Source organism: Glossina fuscipes, unplaced genomic scaffold (assembly GCF_014805625.2).
Source record: "Glossina fuscipes isolate IAEA_lab_2018 unplaced genomic scaffold, Yale_Gfus_2 0, whole genome shotgun sequence".
Lineage (NCBI taxonomy): Eukaryota > Metazoa > Arthropoda > Insecta > Diptera > Glossinidae > Glossina > Glossina fuscipes.
This window is the reverse complement of record NW_023998414.1, coordinates 5,439,256-5,460,796: the sequence shown is the minus strand read 5'-3', so window position 1 is coordinate 5,460,796 and position 21,541 is coordinate 5,439,256. Positions and strand designations below refer to the sequence as shown.

General features: G+C 35.4%; 1 protein-coding gene across 12 annotated transcripts in view; it reads left to right on the top strand.

Annotated features, from left to right (window-relative positions):
• The window catches only part of LOC119636582 (smoothelin-like), a 53,014-nt gene that overhangs the window by 5,957 nt on the left and 25,516 nt on the right, over positions 1 to 21,541 (top strand). For 4 of the 12 annotated variants that reach the window (XM_038032033.1, XM_038032025.1, XM_038032052.1 and 1 more), the window contains exons 2-8: positions 4,119 to 4,353; positions 5,918 to 7,999; positions 8,056 to 8,259; positions 8,541 to 15,134; positions 15,205 to 15,359; positions 15,616 to 16,000; positions 20,277 to 20,437. In XM_038032033.1, the coding sequence (XP_037887961.1) occupies positions 4,140 to 4,353; positions 5,918 to 7,999; positions 8,056 to 8,259; positions 8,541 to 15,134; positions 15,205 to 15,359; positions 15,616 to 16,000; positions 20,277 to 20,437 (9,795 nt within the window). In that variant the 5' untranslated portion in view covers positions 4,119 to 4,139. Of the gene's footprint in view, positions 1 to 4,118; positions 4,354 to 5,917; positions 8,000 to 8,055; positions 8,260 to 8,540; positions 15,135 to 15,204; positions 15,360 to 15,615; positions 16,001 to 20,276; positions 20,438 to 20,762; positions 21,324 to 21,541 lie in introns of those variants that run through there. The other 8 variants (XM_038032071.1, XM_038032095.1, XM_038032087.1 and 5 more) reach the window with 8 other exon arrangements.

Here is a 21,541-nt window from a genome sequence, read left to right as displayed (position 1 = left end):
AGAGAGAGAGAGAGAGAGAGAGAGAGAGAGAGAGAGAGAGAGAGAGATAGAGAGACAGAGATAAAAATCGAGATAATACCGTCAAGTGTGAAACAATTATTGTACATATAATTCCATCTCTATTTGGGCTGAGGAAGGAAAATGAGTAGGGCAGAGATGAGGATGAGAGACTTGTTTTGTTATTTGTTCACAAAGCCAATATTTTTGCGCCCATTTTTCACATTGCTATATATATTGCAATTAATAGGTGTTTGTCTTTCGGTCAATTTCTTATAGGGGAATTTTTAATGCTTTACCTAACACTAAACAGAATAGCTAAAACTAAAATGATTCCAAATCCTCAAGTCACCTCAACTCGAATACGATTACTTTATACTCTGTCTAATACAAACATATTAAATACTGGACAACTAAACTCGTCATTTGAAATCGATGTTCTTTACAAAGTAAGATCTTTACAAGTAACGACTTATAATGTGACACGGCCCACCATGAATACAATTTTTCATATAACGACTTTTCCAAATATTATTTCATTTGAAATCGATGTTCTTTACAAAGTAAGATCTTTACAAGTAACGACTTATAATGTGACACGGCCCACCATGAATACAATTTTTCATATAACGACTTTTCCAAATATTATTTCCAATAGCATTTGTCCTTAGGCCAGTGTGTCAAATTTCATCAAGATATCTTGAAAATCGGGAGCTCTACGTTGAGCATAAGAAAGAAGGCGGGTGGATGAAACGACGGACAGACAAACTTAGATTGATGCAGAAAAATGACTTTGAATTAAAAGTAGGTCTATATATATAGAACATAAGAAAACACGGACAGACAAACTTAGATTGATACAGAAAACGTAAAAAAATACAAGAACTTTATTAAGAGGGTACAGTGAGTACAGTACTCCCTGCGGCGGTATGATTCATCATCTTAATAATAGCGTAATGTACTCTCGCCACACGGAACGTATTTTATCATCTGTTTATCCTATATCTGCGTCCGTTACAGCAACGATCACGATTTTAACAATTTTGCTTGAAGCGTGAAGTTACGTTCACCGGAGGAGGGGGATATGTTCATTTTGTGAAATATTTCAGAGGCCGTATGTATATTCTTGATCAGCATCAAATTCTGAATCGATTTAAGCATAACTGCCTGTCCATCTGCGTAGGATCTGTTGTAAACATATCTCTGGCAGTAAAAATGCAGCTATCGATTGCGTATTTTGCAGAAACATTGCTAATTCTTGCACGTAGGTTGATATTGAAAATGGATCAAATCGGAAGAACAATCCGAAGAACACGCTTACCGGACTAGGTCATATAAGATCACCTCTTTTTTTCAAAAAGGATAAAAGATTAGTTTTTGCGCATTAACCTTAAACTAAAGCAGATAAATCCCCAAAATTTTGAACGTATATTCCATGTTTGGTGCTGTAGCGTACACAATTTTATAGGATATCAAAATATCATTTTTTTTAATACGGTTATAACGCGCAGAAGCGGGTTTCCAAAAACCCCAAAAAGTATATAAATATTAATCAATGTAAATGCACCTAAGCACGTTCGTGTGCTCGTCTGTCCATCTGTCCGTCCGCCCAACTCAATAGTATCTGCGGTAAATCTTGCTCCGTTTACTTTGAAGTGACTTCCGCGTTCCCAAGTATACACTTACAACGCCTAACCGCCTCAGCTTTTATTTTGGAAAAAATAAAAAGTCAGCCGCGCCCACTGAATATAATAGAACATGAAAATTGAGTTCTTTTACTCTCTTTGTCATTTTAATTTTTTTACTTGTTTCTTTTTAACTTAGGAATACCAACAAGATTGCAAAACACTGGAGCCGGATTATAGCTCTCGATATCGAGTAAACGCGATAGCTGTAGCTTATGGACTCGAGTAAAGCGCTTACAGCTGTCAATAAAATATATATTTTTCTTATTATCGAATGAAACATCTTTCGATCCTAATGTTGCTATCGAGTTTTCAAGATTTTGTATATCTATTTTGATAAAAAGGTTCCTTCTGACAATTTTGTTAGAAATAGTTTGTGAGATGTAAAACTACTGATTAGTTCTATGTCGACGTATTAAACTCGCCGTGTCGCAGAGTCCCCATAAGAAATTCATATTGCTTAGAATATTTCGAAAAAAGGGGAAGCGATTCTTATTTATTTATTTCCACGAGGCTTAGAATTTATTAGGATTACGATACGCTTCTCGGTTCAAATTTCGAAATATTTCGATTTATTAGGACAAAATAATTTCATCGATCTTCATTCGTGAGTTCTATATACAGAATACTGTTGGATCGCAAACTTAACGCAGACGTATGATGTTGGTCGGGAAGAAAAACCGAAATACCGAGTCTGTCCGTTAACTTGGGCCACATCGGAAGTCACTTGTTCCTTACCGTATCGCAGTTAGATAACAGAAATCAGAAACAATTAGAAATTGGTCGTCCTTTGCGTCAGATTAAAAATAAATCACCTTATTACTGTTATGATTTAAAAGCGCTTAATCTAGGATTCTCCATCGAGACGAATGTAAGGCGAAAACATGGGACGAGGGACTGCAAGTCCTCGCAAGTGTTAAGCCTTTTCTTAGTAAATTTCTTATATTAAGTTTGAAGTTCAGATTGATGACTCGTTTAACAAACTGTCCTCGATGTGTTTCGTTTTATTCCAATTTTGCGCATAAGAAGTGACGTATGACGGATGTATTTAATCATTAGAGTAGAGTTTTTAAAAAATATTAAAATATTAAAACTTTGAAATAACATATAATAAAGTAGATAAAGTATCGTTTACAATTTTAAATCAAGATTTACTTTTTATTCTTATTATGCCCTTCAGCTGTCGCTCTTACTCGAAATCCTATAATTAATTATTAATCTGTGCAATGTAACGTCTCAACGTAATATAAATAGAGCTTTAAATGGCTTTCGCTTACCATAATGAAATTGTCACAAAATATTTTTTCAATTAATTTAGGCTCTGACGCCAATTGCATTTGTGGTGAAATTCTTCACCCACACACCCCATATATGCAATAATCTTGTTAACGTAATTATGTTATTATTGCTTCGCTAATGAGTTAGTGTTCGGGGCATTTAAATGTAAGAACTTTGACGCTAACTGAAAGTAACGGATTTTAGATATTTTATTTCGATTAGGAAGAACTGGTTTTTTTTTTTTTTTAAATCTTACCATTTTGCAATTTTAATAAAAACTGTTTTTTTTTTTTTTATGCAAAATGCAATAAATTTTTATTTATAATGACTGCAACGCCTCCGCATGACGTAGTTTGTATTTAATTAAATCAGTGTTAAAAACTGGTTGTAATGGTTTTTAACAATTAGGTCATTTTTTTGAAATAAGTATAAATTTGAAAATTTCGTTACAAACGAACAAAACATTGTCGCTATTGCGACAGCCTAATGGAGAAAACAAAATCAAAAAAATATATTCATATAATTCGAGTAATAAAGAGTGCAAATCGTTTGAGTTTGTGACGTCATCTTTATAGTAGCACAGGCGGTTATCATATCTCCATGTATATGACTTCATTATCTTTTCTTTTCTTTTTTTTTTATATATGTTTAACTTTATAAATGTATATATATATATATGTATGCGCAAATAAAGTGTTTTTCAAAATATATTAAAGACTGTTGCTGCTGTTGGTGCTGTTAAAATGCGCAAAATTGCGTTTTGACCTCGAAATGTCATGAAATCAATTGTGGACATATATGTATATGAATACAGATACCCAAATATATGTCTATGAGTGCAGAAAGCCATATTGAATACATAACGATCGAAAACGTCATTATACGCATTGGATTTATATATTGAGACGGCACGTAGCTTTATATTAAATATTATGTCAGGTTAAAGGTCAATTCAAGGCAATTGTCAAATGAAACATACATGCGGAAATATTCAAATGAATTCTTACATATTTTCTTAACTAAAACAAATGGGCCTAACAAGCCCGTACTGTAAACGAAAACCTAAAAACTTTTTTTAAGAATTTATCAATAAAACGTTTAATAGGAATTTCGAATACAATACAACTATAATTGACGGCATTTCTTTTCAATTTTTAGTGCCATTAAAAAACATTGATAATGTCGGATCAACGACAACTTGATCTTGAAAGGGAGTTTTCAAGTCTTTGTCCTGAAGACTCTTTTAAGACGAAAGAACTAAGTCCTAGCGAGCTAAAATTTCATTCTATGGCTCTCAATCATCCAAACACTACTGGCTGGAACGTGCAATCATCGTCCGAAGTTAGTCCGGATGGACGTGCTTTTCGTGCCGAAACTGTAGCAAAAACCGATGGTAAGTTCGGTAAACATTAACTTAAATGCACTTAAGTCAGTGAAACTTTTGATATTTGTTATGAACCAAGATTCATTTACTTGGGGTTCGTATCACTGAATTACGACACATATACACTTAAATCTTTTTCAAACGCAAATATATAGATCGCGTACAGGAATTTTGCACCGAATTTATTCGAATAGCATTTATTTACCTCAATGGATTAAATATAAATTGGCCTATGCCCTATTAATGTCGCATCTGAGACAGTGGCTTATATTTCTTCTTGGCTTATTTTTCTTCTAGGTTAAATCGTATTGCTAACAATATTATGCGCTATGTTTACAGCAGTTCGCAGACGGATGCATATTTCTGAACGTGTAAAATGTTTCTTAGGATGTGCTTTTAAGCTTGTCGTAACTTGGTACTTTTAAATATTCTCTGCCATCTCAACTTTGTTTGGAGTTTTGCTTTACCCATTCGACAAGATTAGATCCGCAAATTTTTATTCCTAGGTCGAGTTGCTCGATGTTGGAATGCCTTACCAGCTTGATCTTCGTATATTCTCCCATTCCAATAATGTATTTTGTTTGAAACTCTTTCTCCTTCTTCTTCAAACCGTCGCAATGTGTGGCTCCTGGAGCAAAAGTGACGAACGCGAGGCGGTATAATCCTTTCCCAAGAGATTCCATAGTTCCATTCAATTGTCGTCTTTCAGGTGAAATATGCAGCGGCCTTTGAGCTTAACTATACTCGATTATTACGTGTTAACTTGTTAGCATTAATCGAATACAGATGGAAATGCCTGTGTGTAAATACCTTTTTCCATCTTCGCCTGTTAGATGCTACTTTTCTACTTATGGTGTCATTAAGTATTGTGTCACTGATTGCTGCGTTATAAAGCTTAGTCTCCTTCTTCTTCTTCTTCGTTTACAATTTTGTAATAATGTTTTCATTATGTTAGTACATCATATCTGTAGAATAATCCTCGATTGGCTATCCATGATTATATTCATGATTTTAAACATATTGCATCCTGGCCATTGACGATATATCGCAACTACTAACCATTAAACTCATATTCTTGTGCGGCGCAAGCAGCAAAAGCGACTTCATCAAACGTGTTTTTCTCTTTCTCGTGCTGTTGAATGCCCCAGAGTGACTTGCAATCTTATCTAGAGGAACAAATGGCAAATTGTGGTCTACAGATTAAAAAAATTGACAGCGATATCTTCGAACGCATTACATAATAGACTAGATAGACGCACGATTCTCGCCCACCAATGGATTAAACCTTATTTTTTTTAAATATGTTTGCATTTCAAAACAACATGCTATGCTTATGCTTACATAGCAAATGACGGTTAGTTTCCTTACTAATTAAAAAACCAAAAAGTTAAACCAAAGACCCGAATAAATCCCAATACATCATCTTTCTTGCATCTCTACGGAAAAGTGTATAGAATTGTCTTTTGTCTCGCGAATGTGTCTTCATCTTTTTGCAAACTCAAATTTTTATTTAAGAATCGTTTAATAATTATTATAGAAAATTCATATGTACGTTTGTGTGAATATGTTACAGGAATGGAAAAAATTGATGGCGGTAAAGTAGAATTTAAGGGCCACAACGAACAATGCTCGAGTGGCTCACATCAGGGAGATGATAAGAATTTCGTAAAAAAATCAGCAGAAAGTTCGAAAACCCATTTAGAAGAAAAAGTAGTTACAGGCGATGAAAATTCACGGCGCTCGGAAGTACGAATGAGTTCAACCACTTCTTCATCGTCGTCTAAAGTAGTTCAGTCGTCTTCGACGACGGACTATGATAATGAAAATTTTTCTGATAATTCCAAATACTTTGATGACTTGAAGCGTGATCAATCCCGAAAAGCGCAATCTTATCAACAAGAAATTAAACAAAATCAACAAAGCGATATAAAGCAAAATCACCAAGTTGTTGATCAACGTCGCAGAGAAACCGAACAACATATCAATAATCGCCAAGAGCGAAGTGTACATAACTCCGTGCAAGCCCATGAAACGCGCGAGGTTAGCAAGAATTATGTTGACATGGACAAAGCTTCACCTGAGTACCAGAGACATGTTCAATATCTAATGTCGCAACCAGGTGAAGTAGTTTCAAATACGGTAGAATATATTAAGCCGAATGTGAAAATGATCACCACTGTAAAACATTTGCCGGATGGAACTATTGTTCGCAGTAAACGGTACGAAACCGAGGAAGTAAATTCGTCAGGATCTAATCATGGCAACGTTCAAACACCCACACGTCCGGATAAAGTAGAAAAACCTATAGGCAGTACGCGACGTCCTAGCGCAGATGTTGTTGACAACTTTTCAAATGCGCCCCGTTCAATTGATTTGCAATCGCAAGAAGCCAAATTTTCCACGGTAAAAAAATCGCATCAAAAATTCTCTACTGAAAGTAAATCTCAGACAATTCACGAAAGTAAGGAGCGCTCTGATGTACCAGAATCTTCTGTAAGGCACTTTCATCCAGAGAGTTCACGTCAGCCATCAACTGATTCAAGTACTCCTCAAATGGAAATGCCTCCTCGTTTCAAAAATACTGTGGAGTATACTGAACCGATTTATCAAGAAAAGCAGCCTCTTAATTCTCAGGATACTAAACAAAACATAAAAGAACTCCACGTTCCTACCGAAGAGGGCGAAACGATTATTGTTACATCTGAAAAGCGACGAGACGTGAAGCAACAATCAAAAGCAGAGAGAATCGTTGAGACGGAAGTAATAATAGATGAAGCGCATCAACAAAATGAGCGTTATCGGCAAATCGCAAATAGGCCGTCAGAACATCCTAATTCACCGCAATATACAATGTCAAAAGCTCAACCCAATATATCTCCCAGATCTCATAAAGTAAGAGAGCAGCCAGAACCAATCATTCCACATTCTTCGGTCCATGTTGATGATAATGTTTCAATTGCTAGTTCGGAGAAATTATACACAAATAAACGTAATTTTACTTCCGAATTTGAAATTACACCGTCTCTAACACCCAGTTCAGCAGAGCCAGTGGTTACTGATAATTGGAAAGCTCCTGTGACAAGTCAGGGCTCACGAAATATTCCAGTTATTGAGAGGGATATTCCTAATGATGGTTCTCAGAAACAGCCTACAATGAGAGACACAAAACCTACACCATCAACTTCGCCAGTAAAAAAGCCAGGTAGCACAACTGCTGAAGCAACACGAAATATAATTCAAAAGGAAAAAGAACTAGATGCCGCCCATCGGGCTTTTGCCGCCTCTTTGCGTGGCCCATCGGCGGTCGATTCCAGGCGCGAGAGCTATTCTGATACACAAAAACATACGCCTCGTTCAAGCATCTCTTCGAACAAAACCTTTCGACGCGATATGCGTGAAGGTTCAAATGATAGCACAGCGCCCTCGGATCATAGCCGCATTACAACAAATACTGTGACTAAACCAACATCCTCACGGCATACACCTACCAAGCATACAGTACATACGACAAAGAAAGACCATTATTTAGACGATACAAATGACGTAACGTACTCGCCTCGTAATACGAAATCTCCGTCTCCTAGTAAAAGTGTTACATCGACGAGTAGTGCAACCAGGATGAGTAAAACTATACCGAGAGATGTGCCAAAACCAGGTACGAATTAAAAAATCTAGATTTTTCTTTACTATACCACAATGAATGTTCTTCAGATAACCAGAGTTCTAAGCCTGTCAACTCCATATTTCTTTCTATTAACGTTCCACTAACTTCTCTTTCAAAATCTGCAATCAAATCTGACAACTTTGCCATACATCCACGTCTCTCACAAAGTGATGCTATTGAGGAGCCATGCATTAAAAAATCGTATTATCTTCTTGGTCCGTCCGATTCATTGGCTACACAACAAACAGCGGGTAAGAGGATTTCTATCCTACACTTCATCGCACTCAGCCATTTTTCGTCAATAATTTTCATATCACCATTATATTTGACATGAAGGACAAACTGTAGTAACATCTAAATATATAACAAAAATAATTAGAAAATTCAAGAAAACACCTTCCTGTCTACATTTTCACATTTATGTGTACGTAGATTTATTTCTTAATAATAATTCACTAATCATTAACCCATAGAATAGAGATTAGAAAAAGCACTACTTACGTTTGACAAATGTCACTACAATTTCCTACAGAGAAGCCATCAAGCACAACATCTGCACTAAATAGTAGAGTACGCACTAATTCGAAAACTAAGATTCCGTTTGACAATGATAACCCAGCAGAATTTCATAGTCAGCCATTATCTGAACCACCTCGAAAAACCACACCTAATGATAAGACTTTAAGCAAACATATTTTGAGCGCTGAACCTAAAACTCCTGTGAGCGACATTGAAACACTTTCAATTACTTCTACTGACTTTAAACATGATCGCAAGGTATCGCCACAAATATCCGAATACGGGGTTCCTGAATTCCAAATTATGAACGAAGATGTCGATTCATCTCCGCAAATGTACACGAAAATGCGTACCAGAAAGTCGATGACACCTTCGGACAAGACTTCCGACAATTATAAAGTAAGCGCGGTCGAATCACCTAAAGCGAGTCCTAACAAGCCACGTCAGACCTCAGGTAATATGACCCCAAATAAATCTATAAACCAAAAACCATCTGCAGAGAATTGTCAAAAAAACGGTACCATTCGGAATCAAAGGAATGACAAATCAAACCCACAATCATCCCCGAAAAAGGTTGCGCAAATTACAAATAAGAAAACTTCCTCCCCTAAGGAAAATTTATCTTCAAGTAGTAGTAAGTACATACGAAATGAGAAGCAGGAGAAATTTACCAATCAAACGATCATTAAGAAACCCTTAAGAAAACCGGATTCGTACAATGCAGAAATCGCAATAATGTCAAATGAGACGCCTTCTAAAACGAAAGGATTACGGACTCCCGCAAATCGAAAAAGTCCTGAACACCATTTTCAAAATGGAATCAATCAGAAACCTTTATCGAATGGTAACGAAAAGGTACCTAAAGAAAAATATCCATCTGATCAATTTGAACAAATTGACCAGCAATCATTGTCAGAGGAAACACTACTGGTTGATGAATACGAAGTAACTGGTAGGATACACGAAACTCCTGAAGCCCAAGATAATTACTACGATAGACAAGGTTTTAACAGAGAGTTTCAGGATTTTGACAAATATTCCGATTCAAATCTTTCAGATAGAGAAAAATCACCTAAATTTTCCGAATCAACTAAAACGTTCAGATCTGCAAACATTTCGAAAAATATTGAAAATTCAAAATTTATAAATCAAGAACGATTTTTAACGGATGTAACACATGACAACGATCAAACAATGAACTTAAAAAAAATTGACAATAAATCGTTATCTTACACTCAGCCAGAAATTGACTCATATCGCAGTAAAGAACCTTCGCCAAAAAAAGATACTGAAAATATACAAATAAGTTCTCATCAAATAAAACTAACTGGATCTACTGATCGTAATAAGAAAGAAGACAGTAGTGAAAAATCAATTAAGACCACCGTCAAGGACGATAGGACACATGAAGATAAATCTTCATATATGAAGAAACCTGACGAAACGCATGAATATTTGGAAAACGAAAAGGAAACTTTTAATCTCCCTAAAACTCAAACACGATCGCCAATCCCACAAGAAAAACCAAAAATTTGCAAAATGGACACCGACTTTACCCAAAAGACGCCCGTAGAACCTTCAGGGCAAACGTCGATGGAATATAAATTCTATCACGATGCGGATAACATCAAGAGGCCAACATCTAAACCAACAGAGAAAGCTACAAATGAACAATACACAGATGATGAAGATGGGAATAATTTAAAAGATAATTCCACTAAGCCGACTACCTTAAAAACAAATCTCACTACAACTGAGGAATTGCCTAAATATAAAAAACCAGATACAGTTTCCTCTTCTGTAATAAAAATGATAGAAACTTTTGAAACTTCAGCCGGATCAACGAAATATGACAATGATATAAAAAATAATCATGAAAAAGTACAGAAGCAGCCATTTGTTAATAATTTGGAAATAGAGGGAAATTCGGGCGAGCAGGTTCCCTTAGAGGAAGCGGCTGACGGTCTTCTTTTATCAAAAGCTTCAGAACCTTCAAATTCAATTCAGCATAAGTCGAACTTTCGAAAGAAAGGTGTGAGTCACAGAGAAACTTTCGAAGAAAGATGCCGTCAGATATTAGGTATGGAGGATTATGGCACTGTACATGGAACATTTAAAAATCGTTCGCGACCCAGTACTGAGCCTGGAGATGATATGGACGATAAAAACTTGGAGTTGGAAATAAATCTTGTGGATAGTGTTCATGATGATGATAACCGAGAAAAGTATCCAAAGCCATCAGTTGAAAAGGACTTCAAACCAAGTGAGATGAATGCCGCTGATTACAAAACTGGAGCTCGAGTTCCCTTTGAAACCGATAGGCTTAGTAAAAGAAAATCTCTTGACTCACAAGTACGAGAAACCGAATCTCCTGATAATTCTTGTGAGAATACCGATGATAGCGAATATGGGGGACAAAAGAAAACACTGGATTACGAAAAAACACCTGAAAACTCTAATTACTATAATAAAACTGAACAGAAGGCAGAGATATCCCCAAAACAAGTAAGTCGCAAGTCTCACATTATAACATCCCGGAAGAATAAAATCGATAAACCTTCGAAAACTCTGGCTTCGCCTTCAAAGACGCCTAAATCTACAAAAAATGTCTCAGTAATGAAACCTGTTCGCTCAACAGAACAAGTTACACATATCGATGTACCCTCAAAAACCGATGATGTAGATAATGGTTTACCAGATCCAGATTGTGAAAGTTATTTATCACGACGAAGGTCAAGCAATATTTCGGTTAATACGGAAATAATCATAGATCATACCGCTCCAAATATGTCTACTGATGGTGGCGTAAAAGGACCTCAAACATTAAATAGACACGATTCTAAAAATACTAATTCATGCACTTTAAAAGAAAAAATCGCTCAAAGAAATCTCATAACCGAACGAAAAGATTCGGCTCCTGTAAATAGGGTAACACGTAGTTTAAAAGATTTAAAAGTGTCACGTTCGTCAAGTGAAAAAATAATTAAAATTACAGGGAAGCCATCGGAAAAGACAGCACCGACGGTATCATCCGAGCGTAGGCCGAAAAAATGTTTCGCTACCAAAACTATTAATTTAGCTTCGGAGGATCGATTGTCACTTAGTAGCAAGGACATGGAAAACGTTATTATTGATATTCAACATGCGAAAAGCTCACGTGAAGCATCACCCGATAAAATTGTTCCTACTCCTGTTCCGACTGAATTAGATGTCGGCAAACCGAGATATCCTGATTTAGTTCAGGAACCAGAGGATGAACCGCGAAACAAATCTATTGAAAAGAATATTCCCATTTTTGAAGAAGAGACCAATGCATACGTGAGATGTCACGTATCTGAAGTATATTTACAAAATCAAACTAACGTTACCGACAGCCATTTCATGGATATCCCATATGAACCGGACAATTCCCCATCAATTGTTATGACAGATGACGATGAATGTTTATTGACTGTGCAAGAAAAAGTGTCCAAATTTTCACAAGCTTCGGAGGAAATTCGAAAACCGAAATCGATATCAAAGCCATATAATAAAACCGCTAATGCTTCAAAAGTAGACAAAACTGACGATAAGGAATTTTTCGTGAGTCATGACAAAAGAAACCTTGACTCTGCACCTGTAACAGAGGGATCTACTTTTGAAACTTTGAACATAAACGCTAATATCTCTGACGGCGTATTACGCGAGCTAAGTACTACGGTGAAACTGGCTCCCTCAACTCCACAAAAATCTCCAGAACTTGTACGACATATATCGAAACATATGACAACCTCTTATCAAGCAGAAGAAGATTTAGAAGAAATTGAAAGTAATTCCAAGAAGTCGGTTCACGTTACTAAAAATTTGGTTCCACAAAAATTGGAAAAGTTTTCCCCTGATGATCTTAAGGACAAAATGATACCTCATACTGCAAGTCATACCACTGATATTGAAATGCGTCGTCAGAATGACATATTAAGTAGGCCATCTGTTTTCCAAGCTAGATTGGCTCCACGTCCAAATTCCATGCCAGTACCCACAGAAGCACGGACATCACAAATTGCTCGACATGTTGTAGACGATATTGAAAGCGATTACAAACGACATATTGGTGGCAAACCGGTTTCTAAAGATGCTGAACCAAAAGAGAAACTTGGTCAAGTACATTTAACACATAAGACGCCGAAGTCACCGAGCCCAACGAAGCAGAATTTTCCAACAGATGTTTCATTTAAGCATCAACAATCTATTGAAACGAAAGTCTCATCCAGTAGCATTAACCAATCTTTGAAAAAATCCGAAACACCAGGGAACCAAGTAACCGATTATCCTAATGTTAGTTCCACTCACCCTCAACATTCCGATGCCGATATATCGGCTAAAATGGTTTTAGATACCGCAAAACCAGTCCCCAAATATACTAACGGGTCTGTAACATCACGACGTAACATATTCGAAAACCATATAACAATGAGCAAGACTAACAAAAAACTAGATTCCTCTGCTCCTTTGTTTGCAGGAAAGCGTCCCTCTTATATGGATCACACGAAAAGTTCCTTGGAACATACTCGTCGTGACTCTCTTGAAGTTAATAAATCGAATTTTTTGAGAAAACCTTCTCGTGACGACGAAACTCATACACAAAATGAACGTGCCACGTCAGTCAAGTTTGATATACCGCAAGCCGTTGGCAAAGCTATCAATCTTACAGGTGACGTTGGCGAAGAAGTAAATGTTGAAGAAATATTCGACATTAATGTACTTGAGCAAATGTTGGAGGAGTCGACTTCATATGAGCTGAGGCGCCGAATTCGAGCTCAAATACGTTTACTTAGGAAAGACTCAACGAACGACGAGAATTATAAAACGAACTCCCATATTACGAGCTTTGAACAGTCGGATAAAGAATTCGGGGATAGCAGAATCGAATCCGAACGTAGTCACAGTCCGAAGCATAAAATGATAAGAAGTGACCTGAAAAAAGAAATACGACAGGAAACGGATTCCCAAACAGTTGTTGGAAAAGTAAAGTCGTTTACATTCGAGACAGTCGATTCGAATGATGTAGAAGTATCGAAATCTTTGAAAAATCCCAAATATTCATCCCCGCATATAAGTTCAAACGTTAAGAAGACTTATCCTAGCCAATCTCCTGATAGCAGTCCTGATCGTCGCAATTCGCGAAAGACGCACGAGGTATGCACAAGTTCACAAAGAAGATCACCATCACCAAAATCACCTGAAAGAAGATTTGATGACAAAAGTTTACGCGAATTTCAATTAGAGTCACAAAGAATGAAAGAGAGCAACGTTAGTACATATTCAAGGTCACAACATAATAAATCATCTGAAATTGATGCTGATCGACATTCACGTGAGCCTATGCAAAAACATCAAAAAATGCAGCAAGGAAACGTTAGTCCGCGCTCAGGAACTCAACGTAATAGATATTCTGAGAGAAAACTGGACGGTTGCAACTCAAATCATGTTAGCATAGAAGCACAAAAATTAAGTGAAAAAAATTTTACTTCAGAGTCCCGATCCCAATTGAAGAAGCAGTCTCAACACAGTCATAATGGTTATGATTCGTATGACTCTGCTTCGGAAATGAAAGACAGAAGCATTAGCCCAGAATCACGATCACTGACCAGGAAATTATCTGAACGTAACTCTGATTACCAGCAAACACATAGTTGCACTTTGGAATGTCAAAAAATTGCACAGAGCAATGTCTGTCCGCAATTGACAATTCAGTCTAAAAGATCACCTAAACAAAGTCCTGATCGCAGCAATATTCGGGAGGCTACTGCAGACACACGCAAATTACACGATAGAAAGGTTAGCTCACAATCAGAAACGCAATTTAAAAAGTCACCTGAACGCAGCCCTTCCAGCAGTAAGGCACGAAAAATTTCACCATCAGGACCGCAATCTAAACGATCACCTGAACGTAGTTCTGACTGCAGTAAGGTTCAATACGCTTCGCCACCTAAATCGCAGCCTATAAAGTCGCGTGAACTTAGTCCTGACCATAACGATAGCAAGGCTAACTTATGGGAACAGAAGATCAACCGGAGAAATGTTAGCCCGCCTTCGCGGTCACAGCACCCTCCGAAAGAAAATCTCTCATTCGTGCCTGATCATTCGGCCAAGGAGGTCAACATTTCACGTACTGTTAGTCCAGATGCAAAAAGAGCTGTTACGATGCGAGAGCATACTATTAGTTCGCAACAAAAAATTCAGCGTGTAATCAGTGGAAGCCCCGAAAACGTAAGCTCCACGCCAAAAAGCAACGTACGCCAGGAATACGTATTGAAAAAAACTGCTAAGCAAAAATATGAAACTGATTCTAAAACTGATGCTAAAGTGCCAATTTGGGTGAATAGGAGTAACGTGCTTAAGCCAAAAGCTTCCAGAAAATCAACACCAGCGAACGCTGAAGTTCCGACAATTTATAATAAAACTGCGAAAACAACATTTACACAGAAAGAAATTTCTACTAAACAGGAGCAGGATTCAGTAATATCAAGTTATGGAATTGGTCCGACCGATGAGAATGGTTTACCTCTCTTTGGTATAAAAGCATTGAAAAAGAAGCCCACTCTTAAACCCAGTGACATAACTGAAGGTATTTTATTTAAAGAATATTATAATATAAAAAAATGCTTTTTTAATAATGTTTGCATCTTTTCATATAGAAGTCACCGGATATGTAATCGAAGAGAGAAGCTATTCTGATAACAAAACAGCACCAATTAAACAGCGTCAAGAATTTTATTATTCCACAAATCCAAATCAGTTGAAGCAACTGACAAATCAAATAAGCGAAAAAAAGTCTACATATCAAGATAATGTAAGAAACTCTTATTATTAATTTTCGCTTCAATTTATTTTATTTATTTATGTCCGTCACCAGATACAATCCGGTTATCTATTCAGAAAAATAGAAAAAAAAAACAAATATTTTTACTTTTTATCGCAAAAATGTTCGTATAGCACATTAGTTTTTATTACCACATAGGACATATATACAAATAGATCGATTTACCCTAAATATAATAGTTTATCTTTAATCCCATTAATAATTAATTGAAAATGTCTTCTTACAGTATATACTCAATAGAAAGGATGACGAGAAATCAATGAAGGAATTTTCAGGATCTGCAAATATTGCCTATGTATCACATAGCAGGGAAAATGAGAAAAATGATAAAAACTTGTATAGAGAAACTTCTCCAAATCTTAAAAAAGATCGCTCAGATTTTTATCAGACATCGGAAGAAGACAATTACAAAATATCGACTATGACCACGGATGACGACGACTCAGATCCTTATCAAATCTATCATACAATTAACGATAACGAGAGTGCACGGGAAACTGATGAAATTCAACAGATCTTTACATCGACCACAAAATCCTTCTTGAATAGTGAGGAAAAAGTAATGCACAACGTTAGCGATGTTTTGGAACTAATGAAAAATGCCGATAATGGTAAGTGCGCGTAAAATAATGCTTTGTGTTTCTCTTTCTAATACAACGAAAGCTAAAAAATCGAAATAGTTAGAAACAGTTTTTCAATAATTACGCTTAATCAATGTTGCCAAAAGTAATGAATGATGACGAGATCAATGACTCATAGTTTGTTTAGAAAATTCATGATATACTTTGAATGCATTTTTATAATAAAAAATCTTCAAGAGATTTGTTATACCTTCATCGGCCAAATTAATGCTTTTGGAAAAATCCTGATTCAAATTTGGGGGGAAATTGCTTAGACTATTAACTTGTCTCCCGAATCCGTTTGTCGTATTGTGCTTAATGATTGGTTGCATTACATTTGGTTTTCCTTTGAAGAAAATCTATTTTCGCAATTTTCAAGTTTCTAATTAAAAACAAGGCTTATGCGATATTTTCTCCTGGCCGCCTATACCGATTCGTGAGAAGCGATTCAGTTCCACTGTTAAAGTAAACAAGTAAGAAAATTATATTCGCCTGTGACCCACCACCAATCACCATTATGCTAAGAAAAACTAAAACGTAAGGAAAAATTAAATTTTCATTTTCTATAACATGGGATGAGCGCGGCTGATTTTTCCTATTTTTATACCTATCATTGAGATATAAGAGGTATATTCATTTTGTCAAAACGTTTACAACGCTCGGAAAGAAGCTTCCGAGGCCCTACAAACTATATATATATATATATATATATATATATATATATATATATTGATATATATATATATTTGATCAGCGTCAACTTCTGAAACGCTTTAAGCACGTCCGTTTGTCCCTCATTTCCGCGAATTTGCAACTTTTACCACAGGTTACTACACAATTGGACAGACGGACAGATGGACGGATGAAAAAAGGTATATGCTCAGATGCATTCCAAATTTGACACCGGGCAAATATGTACATACCTTCCGAGGTTTTTTTTTTAAGTTTACTTCCGGGCGTGACAAGAAAATGAAATTTTAATTTACTATAATATTGGATAGGCGAGGCTGTTTTTTCCCATTCAAGAACTACAGCATCGCCCATAGAGTATAAATTTTATAGAAATTTTTATGGCTTTATTTGTCATGATTTGTGCGTAATAAGCAAGACCCCGATTTTTTTATTCCGTTTGACAAACAAAGATGCTTTCAGCTTACGTGGTAATGGAGGTGTGTTCTTCGCCCGATTCCCAACCCATTTTCAATATTAATTTACATGCAAGAACTACTAATGGTTTTTATTAAATTTAAAGTCGATTTTTTTACTTTCTGTGGCCAATACATTGCACAAACGGACAGACGTAAATGCTTAAATCGATGCAAAATTTGAAGCGAACCAAGAACTTTCTTCTGGGTTTTGCAAACGTTTTGATAAAATGAATATACCCTGATCCATCGGTTATGGGTATAAAAATGAAGTATGTATAAAATTCCAATCCAAACTCTTTACAAATGTATCTATTTATCACACATGTACAACCAGGGACATAAAAACACAAAAAAAAAAAAATCTTTAACTATATAACTAACGGAATTTGTTCTTAGTTGATAGCATTGTTTGTGTTTAATGTAAAGAAAATATTTCATTAGAAAAGTGTGCGTTTTTGCTCGCTTTGTCGCTTTATGTGCACAGAGCGTTGCCTGAAAGAGATTATAAGAATAGTATAGTGTACGAATTTATTTTCCTAATTTTTTAATACTCGTAAGGTTCTCTTTGCTTTTGATTGCTTTAATTCGTAAATGACGAATTCATTGCTCTCCTCAAAAACTCAAAAGTATTTTTTTTTAATTTACATTCGGAAACAAAAAGGCGGCTGGAAAGTACCCCCGAATTAAATAAAATGCCATTAAACAAAAATCAAACTTTGCAAATGAAATGAGGAAATGTTTCTTTCATTGCTACAAAGGATTTGCTTAGACCTATCCAAAAGTACTGTTATGTAAAAGGTGTCCTTGTGATTTCACGCTTATTTCTCAAAAATCGGTTCATACCACCGAACCGCATATTTTTAGGATAACGTGGGTTTTATTTACAATTTCAAAAAAATCGACATATTTCTAAATGAATTATTTATACTAATTAGTATTAATAATGCCTTTTAATGCTTTTTCTAATCTTATATGTTCGAAGATTACAATTCAACTCTCTTGACTCGAACGACTTTGCCTTCGGCTTAGATATACATAATACATTATCAAAAACGACTCATTAATACCAAATTTCATTTCGATATTTTTTGTGTTTACCCCGATCGTTATTCGTGTCAACTGATATAAACTTGTCCGTCCGCGCATCCGTCTTCTTTTCTTGTGCTCAATTTAAAGGATACAATTTTCGAAATATTTCAATGAAATTTGGTGCACGGACGTAGATGAGCACGACTAACACTAACGATTCGGATCGGATCACTTTTTCGACCACGTTCCATGTAAGGCCTTATTTTGCAACGCCCTTGTATGTATAATTGTAGAGTGATGTAGACTACATAATAATGGGCCCTGATCCACTTGTTATACATGATAACGACCTAAAGAATTCCAGATTCAGGTTTATAGCTGATTGTTCTTAGCGAGAAAATATTTAATTTTTGGAATATGCGTAAGGCATATATTTTTCCCCAAATCGAGTTCATGAAATACTTAATATGGTCTTAGCTCTTGAACTGTGAACTATTTTAAAATGCAAGGAGATATTTTGCTTTTCCTTTTTGTTTTTATAAAGCTCTTGATAAATATTTGCATGAAATGCGTGCTATATATGTGTCACTGGCTATACAAATGAGCGCTCTTTATATCATTTCATAAGTTCCTGAAAGCAAATTTTTTCCCAAAAACATTAGCCGAAAAACTGCGGTTGCCGTCAAGTCTGTTGCACTTTTGAAATTTATTGGCGCGACAACTTAGTGGAATTGAATTCCTGACTTATCAGTAACGTGGTAACGAAATTAATTTCAACTTTTCATAAATTTTTGCATAATTTCCGAATTGATGTATGTTCCGTTCTATGATTGAAAGATATATCTTGATAAATTGAAACGGCAAGGAAAGAGTAGGACAAATACAGCGATATGACGTCAAAAGTAAGGAAAAAAAATGTATGAAGGAATAAAGCAAAAAAAAAAATTTTAATTTTCACTTTTGAAGTCCATAAATAATTAACACAAAAAAAAAAAAAAAAAAAAAAAAAAAAACAAAAAGAAATAAGAATGCTATAGTTAGTCGAGATACCCTACACACTTCACTACCCTACAACATTTCGCTTAATTAATAATACAACAAAAGTTCTACATTATTCTTGTGCCAATGCATAATTTTCATGAAAGTCCTCATATTCGAGAGTACTCAACCGTCAACATGATCTAAATTTAGCAAACCTAATTTACCTCTCAAAGATTTTATTGGTTCTCTATTGCTTCCGCCATAGTAAACCACAAATTAGGCCGTGTAGCCTTAACAATGACTTTCTTTTGACATATAAAGCCACAGTATTCTACAGAAACTTCCAAAATATAGACCTATGTGGTCCAAATTTGATAAGGTTAATTTTTATGTCAAATTACTACAACTTTTCGCCAAGAAGTATTTTTAGATTGCGAAATTCTAAAAATTACAATTTTTTTCTTATAACAGCTTATCAGAATAAAGTAAAAAAGTGGTCCGATTCGAACCATTTTCAATAGCGTTCATCCTTGGGCTAAAACACATCAGTATGTATACCAAAATTTATCAAAATATCTCGAAAATTGCGATTCAGTAGATTAAAAACAAAAACACATGGACTGACGGACAGATGGACAGAGAAGCTTAGAGCGATTTAGAATTCTTATCGGTGTAATAAAAGGTGCGTCTACCTCAAATTCTTCTGTGTGTTACAATTGTCCGTGCAAACTTCACATACCCTTTAACACAAGTGGTGTAGAGTATAAAAGAAAAACGTGGTTGACACACACACAACATAATAAAAAATGGATAAAACTAATATAGAAATGTACAAAAACAATAAATAGTAAAAAATAGTATCAGACGAAGAACTTCATGTTCCGACTGAACATTTCCCTTTTGGCTCGAAGAATCGTCCATAACTGATTTGCTGAATTTTTTGAAGAAGAATAAGAGTAAGCAAATTTTTTTTCAATTCTTTATGAAAATAATAACAATTAAGTTTGCAATTAATTGGCATAGTTGCAAGTGGTTGGAAATCGTATTTAAAATTCTTAGTTTACCGGCGATATATTCAAATTTTCTTTTTCTTTTACGGTTTATTAAAGTTGTTGAAGAAGGCGATACGGCCAGTGATCAAGAGGCTCGAGCTTTACTTAATAAATTTTTGGGCGCCAGTATAATAATGAAAGGTGCGGAGGCCGCTACCTCGCAAATTTACCAGAAAAATAATACAACCGACGACAGCAATCGTTTGGAGCATCAAGAGGTGAGTAACCGAAATTTTGATAAGGTAAAGCTTATCATCATTTGTGTATGTCTATGCACACCTATATACTTAAAACCGCCACATCAACTCACATATATATATATATATACCCTGGCACACGTACGTCGAAGAAATAAGGCAGGAATGTTTACCTTAGGACGAATTTCAGATACTCATCATCATCATTCTCGTTCAAAGCGCTAAAATTGCAACATATACGTATATATGGCTAAAGTTGATCGACACGAACTGTTTTACACTAGGCTTTCTAATTGACATTAAGCGATATGTGTGTCTACCTCAAGTAGGGTGCAAGTCATATGTGGTTTTTTTTTCCTGTTGTTATAGGCGTGATTGTATGTAGGTCATAAGCGTATTCTCATTGAAGTTCGTAAATGTGCATACCGTGGTCTAGCCGTGTTAGGAAGTTTACAATGCTTGCGTTACAACCCTTTTTACCTTTCCATATGCATATCTGCTTTAGGTCTGAATCGGCTGAGAATCTTAGGCTAATCAAGAATGTATATGTGTTCTGGGGAATACGATGATGATTATCTCTCAAGTGTTACAAATGAAAGGACAAATCTAATATACCCCCATCCTTCTGTGATGGATGTGAAAAAAAGAAAAAAAACTAAGAAAGAAAGAAGAATAAGAGAGGTGGATAAACGAGAGCACGTGAAAAAATGGCTCTTTTCCGAGCCTTTCAGTTTTATGTTAAGATTTGGACTAAATTTATGTTCAAATATATTTTCAGTATATAGTAAGACTCCGAATCGAACACTTCCTTAAACCGCTTTAAATATTTGGCGATTTTCGTAAAAATTTTTAAAGCACTTTCTCACACACATACAGGCATAAATAATTTTTAAATTATTATTTTTATGTACGTGATTACAAGCAATCCGCAATTTTTGTTTTTTTTTTTGCTTTTATTTAAGTAAAAAATTATTAAATATGTGTAAAAAAACTAAAAAAAAAATGTGCTAAATATTCATTTCTTTCAAGTTTGGTAAAAAAACTAATCAAAAAAAAAAAAGGAACAATAATTTTTGTCTTAAAAAAAAAAAAAATATACAAAAAATTTTATCAAAAATTTTTCCA